The sequence below is a fragment of the Temnothorax curvispinosus genome, unplaced genomic scaffold, assembly GCF_003070985.1.
Source record: "Temnothorax curvispinosus isolate PA1 unplaced genomic scaffold, ASM307098v1 QBEX01010960.1, whole genome shotgun sequence".
Taxonomy (NCBI): domain Eukaryota; kingdom Metazoa; phylum Arthropoda; class Insecta; order Hymenoptera; family Formicidae; genus Temnothorax; species Temnothorax curvispinosus.
The window spans coordinates 22,631-40,432 of NW_020220740.1; the positions used below are offsets into that span (position 1 = coordinate 22,631).

At 32.8% G+C, this 17,802-nt stretch overlaps 1 protein-coding gene across 1 annotated transcript; it reads right to left on the minus strand.

The window, feature by feature from the left end:
• Positions 1-14,546: 14,546 nt before the first annotated feature.
• On the minus strand, positions 14,547-15,570 carry LOC112460993 (LON peptidase N-terminal domain and RING finger protein 3-like; the record flags this gene model as incomplete). The annotated part of the gene is made up of 1 exon (XM_025025994.1): positions 14,547-15,570. A coding segment is annotated over exon 1 (562 nt), but the record flags the coding sequence as incomplete, so codon positions are not given.
• Positions 15,571-17,802: the final 2,232 nt, after the last annotated feature.

The following is a 17,802-nucleotide window of genomic DNA, read 5'->3' on the forward strand; positions in this document are numbered from 1 at the left end:
GGTATATATATGGTCTTAACTCTCTTTGTTAGCATTTCGTAATACATTTCGTAATAGAAATGTTAGTACCTGTCCATAAAATATTATTTTACAAAAGAGTATTCACGGTTTTAATCTTCAACATATAACATGCACATTCTTAGAAAATTAATAATAAACTATAAATAATTTGTAGAATATTGTAAAAGAGATAAACGAAAAAATCTGATATTAATTCAGATGTGTTCCATCCAAAACAATGATCTTTTTGTAAGCTTTTTCAGTTTTTTCGTCGTATTACGACGTTACTCTAATGCCCGATTTCACCAACGTCGTTTAACTTAAACCTTAGTTCAATTCACTCTTTGTCTCTTTCTAACAATCTCCCTTAGAAACAAACAAAGAGTGAATTGAACTATATAAGATTCAAGTTAAACGACGTTGGTGAAATTGGGCATAATTAAACGCGACTATCTGACTCATATTTATAATTTTTTAATGAAAATCTTATGTATTTTAAAATACATCACCTTTAAATTCTGAACCGCTTTCAGAAACTGAAAGAATTCAGAATTTTTATTGTACCTATCAAGCATCACGTTTAAATTCTGTCAATTCTGAACTCTTTCAGTTTCTGAAAGCGGTTCAGAATTTAAAAGCGATACTTGATATTATAAAAAAAAGAGACGTTAATGACGTAAACAGATTAAAGAGCTAGAAACCCCGCTGAGACGGCTTTAATTATCGGGATCGATGTTGAATTTTAATTACAAGCAAGGATACTGGCGATGTGCCGCGTAGCGGGCGCGAGTCGAACTCTCGCCGCGCGCGAGCCCGCGCTGCCGCCTACGCCGCGCCGCGTGCGTCCCGTCGTACGTTCATGGCGGATAGCTCACCGCTACATATTGTTTACCTGTAGAATTTTATTTAATTATAGTCGTTCTTAAATAAATACCTCGCACTAATTTTAGATATAATTTTGTATCTCGTACATTGTTTGATTGTACATTTGAAGAGGATTTTATCTCAATTTTTGTAATATATAAAATTTAATTATCAACTCTTAGAACCATATGGCTACGTATGAAAGGTATTCAAGTTAAAACATTGTGCAAATTTTTATAGTATTGTTCTTTGATAAGATTAGCTTCTCTGAACATACACATCGATGATAAACCGGCCTTAAAGCTTTATATAATAATCACGTAGCTACAAATCAAGAGTTATCACAAAACTAAAAAATGGAACAACTACCTAGATATTGCCGATAAATATATAATTAGAAAAAAGAATAAAATATAAATAATATAATGTCATATGAATTAGATTAAATATAAATAAATTATAAAAAATTGCAAGTTTTTTTTATATTTAAAAATAATTTATAAATAATTAAATTTTATATGCGGCAGTTAGATCAGAGAAGCAGATCTAAATAAACTATCGCATGACTCACGTAACAAGATAGCATGCGTTCTTCGTCATGGCTCGTCTTATTTGCTGTCACACTGTACGCACATTGTCAACTTTAATGTTACGAGCTTGGCAGCTTGTAATCACAACTTGTTAAGTCCAAAGTTAACGAAACATCTCAAAGGTGGTAATGTTAAATTAATCTATTTACAAATTAAGCTTAAAATGGAAAGACGAAACATTATATTATTTCAACCTGAAAATAAATTATTATCAAAGAGTATATAGTAACTTAGTGCTCATAAAGATATCTTCTACGTGAATTATAGTTGAAACTCATTACTCGATAAATCTGTCCAAGCGTAATAATGTCCGCACGTCGCTGTCGGTTCGTATTTCACTTTTATTCCAAAGCACGGTATGTATCTAAATTCCATGTGTGTTGAAATTAAATATTTCTCCCCCACACAAAAGATAAAAAATCTTTTGTCAGATTAAAAAAAAGTCATGATACAAGAACAAATAAAAGAATATTTATAACGCGCTATAATTTCGCCGTGAAGAATTGCAAAATAAACCAAATAAGTAAAGCAGTAAGAGAGCACGGACTCGTTCGAAAATAAGTTTCCCCTCGAGGTCTTTCCTCACAAGACCAGAGATCGGCGCGGCCCTGACCCGAAAATCGCTCCCGTTGCTCTTTTTGCAAATTGTTGGAGCACTACGAGAGCGTCCTTGATACGATAGGACCTGCTGGAGTCGCGTCCTCGCGCGTGACAGTTTCTCCTGCGGGACTGAGTGAGTATGCGGCTCGAGTAGACGATGACATCTCGGATTTGGCAGAGATCCATGCACGTGCCGGGGTCGAGTAGGGATTCGCGAGGTTTCTCGAGATGTACGCCCGCAGCCCGATGTGTTTTCCAAGGTACGTGTCACTCTTCTAATTTCCCTTGGAGGAAACACATTATTTTAACCGAGGTGGAATTCCTGGATGAATTTTATTTGACTTGTAACTTTGTAAATTATATTCTACATTTTAGGATAATCCGATAAACTACAGAGTATTTCCCACTAAAATAAGCGCCAAGGTGATATCCTAAAAGTGAGAGGATTTCCCTCTAATAGCTAGTATAATGAAATATTCTAATAAATATTCTAACAAATTAGAATATACCAGATACCTCTAATATGAGTAAGTAGCTTAGTAATAGAATATATTCTAATAGTATATATCTTTTAGTATATATCCTTTGAATGGATTAAAAAAGGCACTCTTCTAAGAGTTAAAATACAATGAAAAAAATAAGGAATTACACAGAAATTAGGAATAAAGACTTTAATAAGATATAGATATTCCTTATCCTTATTTTATTTAAATCTTTATTCTTAATTCCTGTGTAGTTTCTTACTTCTTTCATTGTATTTAAGCTAAAAAGATGGAAAAAAAAATACAAAATGCCAAAGTAGACAAGTGGAGTATGCAACGTGTTAAAATAAAAGATGCATGAATCACTTATACAAATAATTTTACAACTATTACAATATATGTCTAAAAGTTACATAAGTGTTCCCATCAGACCCCACATGAGCAATAGACGGATAAAAAGATACAAGGTACTTAACCAGAAACCATTCCGCAGTAGGCCTAATTTCATAGGAGTGCAAGTGTTCGTTGAAACTAACGGTCCGCAACCCTGACAAAAGAAAGAGAGGACGCTCTTGTACATTTTGTGACCTCACTATCCAACACAAGTTTCCAAAAAGAGGCAAGTCCTCTTCGTAATTAATAACAAGAATCATGTTAGATTTGTAGCAGGTTCCACAAATGACTACTTCTTTGACTGCAAGTGAATGTCTTTTTAAGAAGCACTAGGTTACGTATCACCACCGTATCACCACGCACGTATACTACAGCGCGGACCGTGAGCAGTATACGAGCTTGCGTGAGCGCGAGTGTCATTTGTTAACCAATCACCGAAGTAGCATTTTAGAATATTTTCTTTGTTTCAGAAACTATTCTTAACAGGAGACTTTTAGAAGGAAATATTTTACATTTTTTAGAATATTTGATTAGAGGAAAGCTTTAGAGGGTTTTGTTCTAAAATCAAGAATATGATTTTTTCGGTGTATAGATCTTTCCTTAGATCTTTCATGAAAAGGAATACAATAAATTCTTTGATGCGTTTGAAATTAATATATCATATTTTGCGAATGCAAGATATATTTCATGCTGGCTAAACATTGTAGCTTCAAAAATGTAAAGCAAATAACGGTATTTCTTTACAATTATAGTTTGTAGAACTGAGCGTTTGCATAATTATTTCTTTGCATTATTATTTTAACTTGGTCCTATGACGCGCTAAGGATAAATTTGTTTTAATGCGTCGGAAAGCTTTTAACACGTATTTGTAACATTGCCCTATTGTTCACGTTATATTTATAGCGTAACAGTTCAACAGTGCTCGGCAGGGCTCTGTCGGCAAGGCTTTACTTGACTATTGATCGAAATACAAAATGATACATAAAGAGCTATTTGCGATCTACTAGTAGAAATTAAATTGTGGCAAATTGGGTCATTGGCAGATTGCTATAACCCCGATTTCTATAACGAATTTGAAATAACTTTTGATAAATAATTAACTGCCTTAAACGTTACAAACAATAATAATTTAATTTAAAAAATTAACAAAACAATTTTTTGTTTAAATTAAAGACATACAAATATTCTTTCTTGACTATGTGCAATTACTATTTTATATAAGATAGTTTAGTATTCTCTATATCTTATGGAAATTCAAGTACATTCTTTCAACAAGTAAATTAAATATTTTTAAAATATCTTAATTGTAATGTAAAAAGCAATATGTAATAAATTTTTTCAATTATATTTAAAAAGCAATATAATTATAAATATAATAAAAACAATGTAAAAAATTTGTAAAGAACAAGCAAATAAAAAATTTACTCACTCAAAATAAGTGTAATAAAAGTAAAAATTGAGCCTGTGCACTTCGAGTGATTTGCTATTCTAAGAAAGAGTAAAATTGTGCTTTATAAGTTGGAGTGAAATCGCACTCCATTTTAGTAAAAGAGCACTCTTTTTCGAGTGCAGTATATCAATGTCAATAGAAATGAATTATATCACTCTACAATTTTGAGTAAAAAATTTCACTCTGTTAGAATTATTAATCAGTCAATCTTTAGAGAATCGTGATTCATTATAGCTTTAGAGTGAGATCGTAGAACAGCCGCTCTAAAAATTTGTCACTTCTACCATATGAGTAGGGGAGACCGGGGCTAGAAGTCACACGGGTAAGTTGTTACAAAGCTTATATCTCACTAATAAATTGAGTGGAATATTCTTCTTTATAGTGCTCCTATCGCGTACGTTAGTCGGGTGTACGAAATAGCTCGTCGCTTTCAAAAACATCGCATGTGATATTTACGAGCACTTTTTAAAAATTGGAGGTTGTGAGTAAATTTTTTTTGCCTTTATTTTTATTGTTTCGTTGGTTTTTGGAATTACTAGTCGTAATTTCCTTTTAGTCATAAGAAATATTATAGTTTTAGATTTTAGATAATTTTTCCTGTATTTAGTTAACCGTCATTGCAACATAAATTTAATTTATGTTTATAAATATAATCTTTGTTCAAAATGACCGTTCAGGGTAAGATATCTCAAATGAGATGGGATTCGAAGTTTATGAGAATTATTATTCTTCTATTTACTCAAAGTTTATGAAAGTATTACAAAGTTTATAAGATATATATTACAAAGTTTATGAAAATGATTAATTTTTCGTTTAATTCATCCTTCGTTTAATTATTAAGTTAAATTTACCAAAAACTGGCACTAACTTTAATAAAATATTAAAACAGGAACTATTTGTCGTATGTTTCCTCTATACATGAAAGATACATGACAATCAATCCAGAGTCATGTGACAACTATAACCCTGGGTATGGGGTAAGTTGTCACATTTTCGCGGTTTTGCTTATAATTAAATAACTTTTTTGTGCATAAATATTTACAAGTCTAATATTTTTTTTCTTACACCTAAAGGATGTAGCCACATTATAAAGTAGTATACAACATTATAAAATATTGCTAATATTTTTGTTTATATCAGTATTTAAATAGTGTGACAACTACCCCCGGTCTCCCCTACACTCTTAAGCATGTGTCGCCAAAAATTGGAGGTACATGTTGAAATTTTGTCCCTACGTAATTACGAGGGACATAAGTCACTCTTAAGCATGTGTCGCCAAAAATTGGAGGTACATGGTACCTCGAAGTTAGGAAGTACGTTATGGGCAACGAATATTTACCCGACAAAAAAAATTATTTATTTCGAAATTTTATTATTATTTTTTAACTAAATTTGTTTCTTAAGATGCAGTCTATGATTATAAATATTTTTTCGTATTTGAAAAACACACTTACCTTGGTGGGATTTGAACTCGGGACCTCTGCATCGTGAGCCAACTGCCTTACGTGGTCGACTACTTCTTAATTTGAAGTAAACGTTATATATAGTCTACATATGTCATAACCAGCGCAAATATATAATTTTTCAAAAATTATCTTAAGAAACAAATTCAGTTTAAAAAGAGTAATAAAATTTCGAATTAGATATATGATATAATATTGCCCGCTGCTATTCGCGAATGTCTTTCGTTCAACAAATGTCGCGATCATGCCATGCATGGTTGGCTAAGTATACGAGGTATACGTATGTAGGAGGTATTTACGGAAAGCCCCCTAAAAAACTGTACCTCCTAAAACTGTACCTCCTATGACACGTCCGTGCACGCGTCCGCGTCGAGTGCTTTGCGAATGTCTTTTGTACGAGGTACATATGTAGGAGGTACACATTTGTACGAGGTACATATGTACGTACGAGGTACGTATGTACGGGGTACATAGGGAAGCCCCCTAAAAAACTGTACCTCCTAAAACTGTATCTCCTAAAAAATTGTACCGTGAATTTATAAGTGCGGTACCTCCAATCGGTACCTCCTCCTTTATCAGTATCTCGTGTATTCCGTACCTCGTGCTACTGTACCGGGAAAAGTATCTCCTAGCAGCATGTAACTCCAAATGTCATTTCCATTTAGAAATTAGTACCTCGAATTTGGAGATACTACGCGGTACATGCTTAAGAGTGTACCCACATTTACTTAAATTAGAGTGGCAATCCTCTCTTTTGAAGTGACTATCGCATAACTCTGATATATTAGTGACAAAACTACTCTATGAGATTTAAAGAGTAGATTTATTAAATATTTGTCGATTGTAATACAGTAGGTACATATTTAGTTTAATTTTTATTTTGAGAAATATTTTTTCAATTTTAATGTAGGTATATCTGAATAATAAATTTCTTTCGCCAGTATATAGAATAACAATTAAAGTAATTTAAATCGACCGTGACTGGCAATAAATAACGTCTTTTCAATATGAACATTGAAAAACTGTGAGCCAACTTGGTTTGTCGGATTCACACAGCACTTTTTATAGATATATCTATTACAAATAAAAGAAATAAAAATTGCAAGCACGGTTGAAAGTGCATTTAATCTAAAATAGTGTCTCGCGCATTTTGTCTTATCTCTTATCACTCACAGTTTAATATCATGTTCCATCTTACATAAGCGTTTCGTATATTGAAAGACTTCTGATATCGTATTGACACACGCACTAGTAATACCTATATATAGTTTGAACAATGAATATACCGCATCGATAACGCGAGATAATTTTTAACATTCTATATTATTTTATCATTATATGAAATTTTATCGTTCTCCTTTTTTTTCAATCGTTCAAAAACCTTCTCTTTTCAATCATTTTTAAATAGATAATTCAAGATATAATTAAAATGTATATGAGAATATTCTTTATATGTCTAATATTATAGTATAATCTCCTTATATAGATTGAGTCATTTGTGCTAATATATATTTGTTATTAATATAATATTTAATTCAGTAAAAATTTTAATACAAACTGGATGAGAAATTGACTCGAATTAATATAATAATTTAAAGTTTATTGTATATCTCTAATTATATTTAGATTTCTAAATAAACTATGTAAATATAATGATTTATAATATTTAATAAAATTATTATAAAATTAATTGTAAGTTTTTTCACAAAAATATTACGAAATAGAAACTCAAAAGTCAACAAATTTAATAATTAAATGATTTATGTAATTTGCATGTTTAGAAACAATGACATCGGATGTGAATCGTTCAGCTGTGACCATTAGATCCACTGGCGTAATTTTGCGACGCTTATCGGCGGCGAGAAAAGCAGCGTCGGCGATCATTATATAAGCGAGTCCGATATATGGAGCTCGCGTGCATAAAAGCGCGCTCCTTCTCGTACGCTGTCATCGCTTTTATTTCGTCGAGCACGTTGCACCGGCGCGACGCGACGCGACGCGACACACGCTAAATTTGTACTATATAAGCGCAGCGGCGCGGCGAATTTAATTATAGCTGCCTTTAGAGAAACGAAACTCCGGGATTCGCGAATACGCGGAGAGACGAGTATCGGTCTCGGCGAAATGCGCTTGTAGGTGGCATTCTTTAAACAGCGATTCCCAACCGCTGGCAATCGTAAATTCCAAGAGGAAAGAAAAATGTAAAAACTGCTAATTTGTAATAGAATATAAAAGAACAGAAAGTTATTGATATAGGAGTTAACTTTTATATTGCGAGTAATAGATTTAAATACCTGCAATTTTAGATACATATATTCAATTATTGTTTAAAAAAGAGAAATATATATATCTTTATGCTTTAAATGTTATAAAAATCTTTAAATTAAAATCTAATTCATGCAGCGTACAATCTAAGATCCGTTATATTCTATAAATCAGGAATTATTAGGTTTTTCAATTTCTTTGTTTCAAATTTAATATGTATTTTTATTATTATGAATTATTTAATATAATAAAATATTATTTTATTCTATATAAATTCTTTGTAATTAAAAAAATAATCTATTATATTAACTATATATATACTAAATAACGTAAAGAGAACTTGTATCGATTAAAATAGCAAATTAGTCAGACTAAATTGAGTGTCTCTGGCATTCTCGTCCGTTGACAAAGATGTTTTCAACTAGATCATCGACGTCTGCGATACAAAATGTTTCGGAGACAAAGAATAGGAGTATATTCTTTTATTTAAACTTAAATTCTTTTTTTTTATTATTCGTATTTTTTTATTTTTGAGAATAAAAAAATATGGTTAATTTATCAAAACAATTTTAATCCTAAATTAAATTTTCTATAATTTATAATAATTAACGTGTTTTACATATTTTATAATTAGTTTTGTTTTCAAAAAATATTAACTTCAAGGAGTTCAAGCATTTCTTACGGTAAAGAACCTCTTATAAAGGATTTGGCTGTAATAATTTTGTCATCTACTTATTTCTTTATTTATTACATAATTTACTGACAAAATAAGATATTTTTTCTTGTTCTAAAGTACAGTGTGCGGCGTCGCTGAAGAACGTTATTAAAACTACCGTAATCGACCTGTAGGCCAGGTGAACGATGCAGGTGCGACCGAGGGCAGCATGGCTACCGTACTCATAGTCCGTTTCATTTTAGCGAGATCTTATTTTGATGCTTAAAATTTCATTTCCACGTAAAACCGCTTATTAGCGGACACGTCGTGAGCGATAATGTCGCTTTACGTAATCTTCGCGTGTTAACTCGACGATTTATTGTACAGTGTAATATATTCGCGAAGATTCTGATTCAATATGTTATATGCAATATTTACGTGTCACATACGTGTAAACAACTGCGTCACTCTCTAATCGCATTTCTCGAGAAAATCTTGCACTGATGCACTACGATTATCATTGAAATACGCTTGTCGAGTTTATTTATGATAATTGTCCACGTCTTTTTTTCTTCGTATTAATTTCACTCTTTCTAAATCCAAAATGAAATACATCAACATCGTAATTTCTTATGCGATGTTTATATATATTCGCGCGCGCGTTTGCGTATATTTGTTTTTATCAATTCTTTCTCTATCAATTTTGCTTCTATACTTCTTATACATTCATTGAATATTTAATTCCCGTTATGAGCAGTTGGCGAAAAATTCTTCACCGTTTAATTTTATGTCTGCCAAAATCTTACCATCGATCATTAGATGAATAGGTATTCAGGCAATGGAAAGCCTAATCGAATACGTGTCACAATGCACAATCCCTTGGATATTTTTCTCGCGAAAGGTCCTACTGTAAGGTATGCGTGATGACGAAGATAACAAGGACGATCTTGGCGAGGTCGATTAGTCACGAAGTGCTTACTTGTTATCGCGATACGCGTCATTGTTCTCGGTAATTTTGTTGCTCGACAATATCGGAGAGAGAGAATCGTATAGATGACTTCTATAATCCGCTTCAAAAATCGGCATGAATAAGAAGGTCGAGATGACGCGGTCGATCATCCAGCCATAACTCGCAGCAAAAATTATTATTAACGCAGCATCAATGAAAATACTATTTTATTAAGTTTTAATATCATAACTTTTAATTGTTAGATTTAATATACAAATTTTTAACTGTTGTCTAGGTATAAGTACTTTGAGAAAAAGTGATTTTTTTTTTTTAGTAGAACAAGGTTTTCTTCCACTGTTTTGGGAATATTCAATTTAAAAAATTGAGAAGAAATTATAAATATTTTGTTATGTGACATAAATAATATCTAGAATTTCTAATAGAAATTATTAGAAGTTGGCGTATATGTAAGAATTAAGTGTATATACGTTTAATATTGTCTGCAATTAATCTAAAAGTAGTGCTCCCGAACGAAGAGAGATTAATTTTAGCATTTTAAAATATAGTTTTGCAAGTCAAACATTAAAAAATGTGAGGATTGATTCAGAACATGTAAATATTTATACGATATATCTCATGGGGTAGACGTAGCGTGTCTCCGGATGGGACACATCGTCGATTCAGACCGATATCTCCACCAAGAAATGTTATGTAAGAACCGCCTCGTACTGGCCGTGAACTTAACGGCGTCGTCGTCGTGATCGTCGCAGTCGAACGCAAACGCTTCCCTTTTCACGCACTTTACGCACACGTCCGGTGCACTCGGATATGCACGAAAGAATATACCTATACGGACTTCAATATTCAACTTAGTGCTTTTTATCACAGAAATATACAGTAAATAACTCTTATTAGAACAAAGAGGAAAAAAATGGATGGCATATTAACGATATATATAACGATTTAATTAATTTAACCTACTTATTAATTTAAAAATAAAATAGATATGCAGGAATAAAGTATAAATATCTATAACTACATTTCTTTGTTTTCTTGATATAACTATTAGCCGATTTTTTATATTATTTCTTTTATCTTCGAGTCTCCATAAAGTTATTACGTTTAAAATAAATTCAGTATGGTAATCAGTATAGTATTCAATATATTCTACTTTCTTTGAAAAAAATTATAAATATATAATGAAAGACGGAAATTAAGAGATAAACTCAGTATAGAGATAAAGTTCGACCCTTTTTAACTCTCAATAAAAAATCGCGAATCTATCTTTGTAAACATATAATTATAGAACTGTTGAACAATTATCAAATTTATATCTAGAAATGTATCATTCGTTGACCTATCTCACTATTTGCTTTCGCTTATAACAGTATGTAACTCAATAATTTATTTTTAACTTTTAACTGTTCTAAATCGTATCATCTAACATGTATGCTTAGATAAAAATTTTGTAAGTAATTTATAATTAGAAATTAATCAAAATTAGTAATATACATATATATTAATTATAACGAATAACATTTAATGTCAAATTATCTTTTTTAAATTTAACAGTATAGGATTTTAGATCTAATTAATCTTAGGTCTAACAAATAAAAGTAAATAAAGATTTACAATGTTGTTTTTTATATAAAAAGTTTAGATTTTAATATAATTATATTCATATTAAATTATTTAAATAATAAAATTGTTATGAATATAACCAATAACCTATTTTTAAGTAAACTTTCCCTATCTGCATGAGATAAAACTACTTAAGATACTTTTCGTGATAGTGCTGATAAAAAATTATTCAGTAACTAAAATTCTTCCACGTACTCGGAGCAGTTAAGGATTAAACATCAAACGCAATTCTGATCTCTGATGTTCTGTCTTTAACGCAAAAGTTTACGTTTGTTTTTTGAGAAATAAATCATTTCCACATCACTTCTCACCTTCTCAGACGCGATCTTACCAAAGAAACATTATTCCAACATAAATCCAGATATCCAGATATCCAAAAATCAGCAATTCTATTCTCAAAATATTGTATATTCTAAATCCTCGGTGCTCTAAAAAGTTCAGCCAAAAAGCAAGAAAGTTGCCTATAATTTAATAAAATTTTAAATGGTTTTAATATAAAAGTCATTAAAAGTTTAGTAAAATTGATTCAAATCAAAATAATAAGCTTCTAAATCTTCATAGAAAAAAGTAGTAATATTTTGTCATAGAAACAATTCTTTACTTTTTAAAATATTTAACCAATTAGCCAATTAAGCTTGAAATTCTATTGTTAATATTAATTTGCAAATGTATACATTATGTATATAAAATAGAAAATGTGAGCAATATTTGTTTGATTGATTGTTTTTTGTTTTTTGTTACAAAATATAAATTTTTGTTATAAAAATATTTTTACAATACAAAAATTTTATTAATATAATTTTACATAAAACTATTACAACATTATTTATATAAAAGTAATTTATTTAATATTAGAAAATATAAAAGTGCAATAAATAGTAACTTTCTATAAAATATTTATAATAAAACGGAAGTAAATTTTCAAATGTCAAAGAGATTGATTAAAATCTAAAGTAACAGAAAACAGATGTTTGGAAATTGATTACACCGAGGTTAATAATCGTAGTCTCTTCTTCAGCTTGGCGTGATAAAAAATGATCTGAGAGTGAGGGAGAGAATGACGGAAAGAGCACATGAGAGAATAAATCTTGTTATTAGAAAAGAAGAGAAGCAAATATACCATGATTTTCTTTAATGTTTATTGATTAATTCCTAAAAAACTGAAGCGAAAGAGTCATGTGCATGTTTTTTAATAAACTGCAACGAAAACTTATTGAAACTAGCAAAATAATTTTATCGGACTTGGCGCGATTTCCAAAGAAAGATTAATTTGTTAAAAATGGCTCTAATTGGTAGATTTTAGTGAATAATTAATTACGCTATTTAATAAAAGTGTTTAAATACGTACGCACACAGTAAAGTAAATAAAAAAATTTTTTTTTTTCTCTTTTAAACTTGTCTTGTGTGTGCACTGTTCATTCTTCTTTTATTTCATTTTGCTAGTGCATGAATAAAAGTATATTATTAACATCACATAAATTTTGAAGGAATAATTATTATGTCTAGACTTAATATATTACTGCAACAGAATTTTGGAATAATTTCGTCATTTATTATAATTTATGTTTTTTTTTTTCGTTATTTTATAGTATTTTTATACGAATTATGAATAAATTATAATTTTCGACACATGCTTTATAACAGTTTTCATAAATATTATAAATATATTAAAGATTTGTCCAATATGTTTTCTATTCTACTTCTATTAAAACTTTTATTTTCATATATTTGTTATTTATTTCTCTAGCATTTAATTTTTTGAAATTAAAATGCAGCGAGAATTCACGTGTAGGTAAATAATATAAATAAAATAAAAAATAATGTAAAATTATAATACTTATAGATATTATCTCCTAAATGATATAATATGAAAATAAATCTCCGAAATTTTTCCGATATGAAGTTTTTTCTCTATTATTCACAAGCCTTAATTAATTGCTATTTAAAAGACTGCCGATTCCATTCATTGTCGCAGCAGATTTGGCTCTGTTGCTACCTTTTATACATATATCCGTACGTGGACTAAATCCACGAATACATTGCGTACTTTAAGCGTACTGGTCTACCTGTATTAATCCAGATAATGGGAATGTGGTCCTTTCGAGGTGTGATTTTTTAGCGCTAAACGTTCGTGATTTTGATTAAATCGAGACAGATTATAAAATGCAAATGATAAACTAGTATAATATACTTTGAGTTTACCGACTTGCCTGAAACGTTATTCAGATTAGGTGTTTCGTAATAATCTTTATATAACCACATGTTGTTACCCTTTGCTCACGAATAGAAATGAATTAAAAATGGTAGCTAGATTTTTTAAGAATTGTTTCTAGTGTTATTAAAAATGATTGCTTTTTTGATACAACTCCGGTTACTAACTTATTTATTCGGTTACAACTAATTTATTTTATTTAAAACTGAAGTCATGGAAGCATTTGGTGACAAACGCATCAATGAATTGTAATATTTATACGATACGTCAAAGTGATGAGCAACATGATTCAAATAGAAAATATTAAAATTTGATAATTGAATCTTTATAATTCATAGTCATCACGCAATATTTAGATATTGTATTTGTCCCACGCACACATTGTTATATATTAAATCTCTATTGTTACCATTAATGTATTACTTATTAGTCACTTTTAATCTTTTCTGTTTTAATATAAAATATTTCTTTTTAAGTTACATTTTTTCTACTTTTTATACAAAATAAAACACTAGAGAGAGACTCCTTAAAATATGTCTAAAAGCATAAAAAAATATTTTAAACACTCTTGCAAAACTCACTTCTGTGGCTAAAATTTCTAATATTTACCTAATCTTATTAAATGTGTCTCAGCTGGGGTCTCAGCTATTCTTAAAACAAATTTCTTTATCCAAACTAAATATTATAAGTTTATTCAAGTATATTAACTTGTGGAACGGCACATGTTTATCACTGAAACAAACTTAGACGAAAAATTATCTTCCACAAAAGCATCACTAATCCGTAGTTGTCTGGATTCGCGTAATCAGTAAAAGTCTTTTTTCTATCTTACGCAATAGACTGAGAATTTTAATCGCACATCGTTTTACTGATAAAGAGTACAGATACGTTAGATATGTCAAACGACTTAAATACGACGAAATATTTACGAAATGATATACATAGATACGTCGTAAGAAGTGATAATTGCTATTTCCCTTACCGAGATGGACCGCCAGGTTGTATCTCTCGAGTGCCTGACCCAGGTGACCCTTCCTCAAGAGGATATCACCCTCGTGCCTCGCCCGACTGGCCTCCGCTTCTCGCGGCCACCATCTCTCCACGAGTCTTTGCACTAGCACATTCGTTTCACTCACCATAGCGATTTTAAGCCCGCACACGCGACAGTTCTTCGACGGATCCACGCAGTTCCTGCAATACGTGTGACCGCAGCCGGCGGTCACCGGTTGACAGAGGGTGCCTTCGCACAGGGGACACGCGAAGGATGTCTCGAACCTCCGTCTGGAGCTCGTCCCGACGCCAACCATATCCTCCAGGAGCGCGGTCGCCAGGTGTTTCAGTCTTTCGGCCGGCACGGACATCGCGGCCGAACACCTGGAATAGATCTCGATGGACTCCCTGACGCGGCCGCACTTGACCAAGGAGTCGCCGTAGTCCAGCAGCACCTCGTAGCTCGATCCCTGCTGCTTCAGACATCGTTCGTACAGCTCGACCGCCAAGTGGTAGTTGCGGGAGGTGAACGCCTCCTTGGCGAGCTCCGTCATCGCGAGCGCTGCTCTTCGTGCGTCACTCTTCGGGAATGAAAAACGCCGTGTATCCTTTCACGACGCGTTTCCCTCTACGAGTAACTCGCGTACGCGCGTCAGACGTACCTCTCGATAAAAACCGCTCGATGCCGGTTTCGTGCTGTTGAAGACGACGTACATCTTTTATAGAGATTACGAATATTACGTGGGGTTGCGCGACACGGAAACACGATTCACCGGAAATCAGGAATATGGTTGCACGGTCACTTGACCCCCTCAGGAACAGATTCACCGGCGATGATTCACTTAGCGGGATTCACCGGGAATCGTCGGAGCGACACGCAGAGAGTTTGACAGCTGGCTGTCCACGCGTGCTGCTCCGCACGTTAACGCGCGCGCGAGACCGCTTCACACGGCACGCTGGCGCACTGAGGACTGACGCCTCGGCTGTCATCGGTCGGCCGAGCCACTGTCAGAGTCGGCCGCTCGGCGCTCGGTCGACCGTCAGCAGGGGATGGTGGTGGTGACGGTGCTGGCGGCGCGGGCGGCGGCAGCGGTGGCGGTGACGGCGGCGGTGGAGGACTGGAGGAGTGCAGCCGTCAGAGCCGCCTCCTTATTCGAGATACGAAGCCAGCGCCACGCGGCTTCGGATACACCACGGCTTGGTTCGGGAGGTCGCGGAGGGAATTACGGACCACGCTGCACCGGCTGCACGTAGCTTGAGGAGCGTGTTGCCGCTTTACTTGTACCGTAGCGGCGTGTCTGCCACGGCGCGTAGGTGTTGTTGCCGCACTCCCGACGCTGCTTCCACCACCCGGCAAGGCAGCGTCGTCCAGCGAACCTCGTCTCTTTGTCTGCCGAGTGCCCCCTGATCTCCGGCCCTCATTATTGAGCAAATTGTTATTGTCATGTGCAACGGTGTGACGCGGTGATATCTTTCTACCGTTCAGAGATTTCGTGGAATAAATCCGTGATTTTTGTCTATTTTTCTCAAGCTTCTTTATGTCACGTTTTTGATGTTACGGTTGATAAGAAGCTTCTTGCTTTATCTACGGATTTTATTGGTCCAGGGATTGATAAAAATCGTAATCGTTTCTCTTTTCTAAATTTTTTTTAATCTTTAACTGGTCTTTGTAATTTATAATGAATAAATTTTACGCTTAAATTATCCTTGTAATTTATAGTAATATATAGTTCTGATTATTATTTATCATTATTTTGATTTTATCTACCTGTTATAAGGCAAACAAGTCTTCGTTGCTTTTATTTATTTTCCCTATTTATGAGATAGTACCTATAATTCCACATTATAGGTACCATATATAATACATGAAGCACAAATTATATATACATTGAGAAAACAAATTTATTAATTCCAAGAAATATTTAGTCCGATACGTTCAACTAAACATTTTAGTTAGTTAACTAAACATTAGTTGAATTAATTAATTCTTGATTCAAGAAACTAAATAAATTGTTAAAACAACTAATGTTTAGTTAACTAACTGAAATGTTTAGTTGAACGTATTGGACTAAATATTTCTTGGAAATATTTTTTTCTCAGTGTAATAATTTGCACTTAGAATCTTTTCATTTTATTTCTGTGAGGACATAAAATTTATTTAATAAGCAGAGAGTCTGTTTATCAAAATGCTTCTTTTAATATCTTTAAAATTGTTTAAGTTTATAAATCTGCTGAGTTAAAAAGGACCACACTATTTTCTTATCACGTACGATTATATAAGTATCGATATATCACTTTAGAATCCAATAACGTCAGTGGTTATCGGTTAGTTCAGCGACGTATCAAATCGCTTTCATTCCCCATTAATATCCTTCACATCCTCGCATCCACTCTTGTCACTCTTTTCATATCAAGATCCAATTACAAATGGTTTTTGATATCATCGAGTTTCGTATAGCGAATTTTATTCGAGATACCTTCCCGGACACTTGTTATAACTTTAGCTCGATCGGGTTCTTCTAACGGGAATGGTCTTGCCGGAATCACGTCGGATGTGCGCAAACTGTACGATGGCACATTTCAGGAAGAAGAAGCGTGATTGCACTATCGATGTATAGCAACGTGGAGCAAGAATGACAAGTTTTTTTAACTAATAAAAGTCACTTTTCACCAGCAAGTGTCGATCTTCTGATATCCAGAGTTCTCACTAAACCTGAACACAGTAACTCTGTCCTGAGATATCCCGCTTGTCATGTGCGTAAAGGGAGTACGCAGACGCCACAGGACCGCTCTTCGAATCGAAAGGAGAGGGCTGAACTGCGAGAGCAGCAAGGGAAAGGGTGGCGAAGAATGAGAGATCAATATAGCGAGTTCACGGGGTGTTTAACCCCTTGCACTTACCGTCTATCTATGGAGTGTTCTCTTTTGCTGTATCAAAATTTAAGAATAAATCGCTTTGAAATTGATTTTTCCTAAGCAAAAATTTTGAGACTTTAGCAAGAGATTCAATATAAAAAATCGTACTCTTATTGTAAACTAAGTGTTAATCAGTACATATTGATATTTTATTATTTGAATGCTTTTAAATGGACTTTATCTAAATAATAGTTATTTAATGCTTGGTTGAAAAAATATTTAATATAGTAGGTATGTGTATAAAGTTACATTAAATCCACAGCATTAATTTTATTTAAATAATAAAAGATGTTTCATCAAAATGATTATTTATTGATCTAATACTATAAATC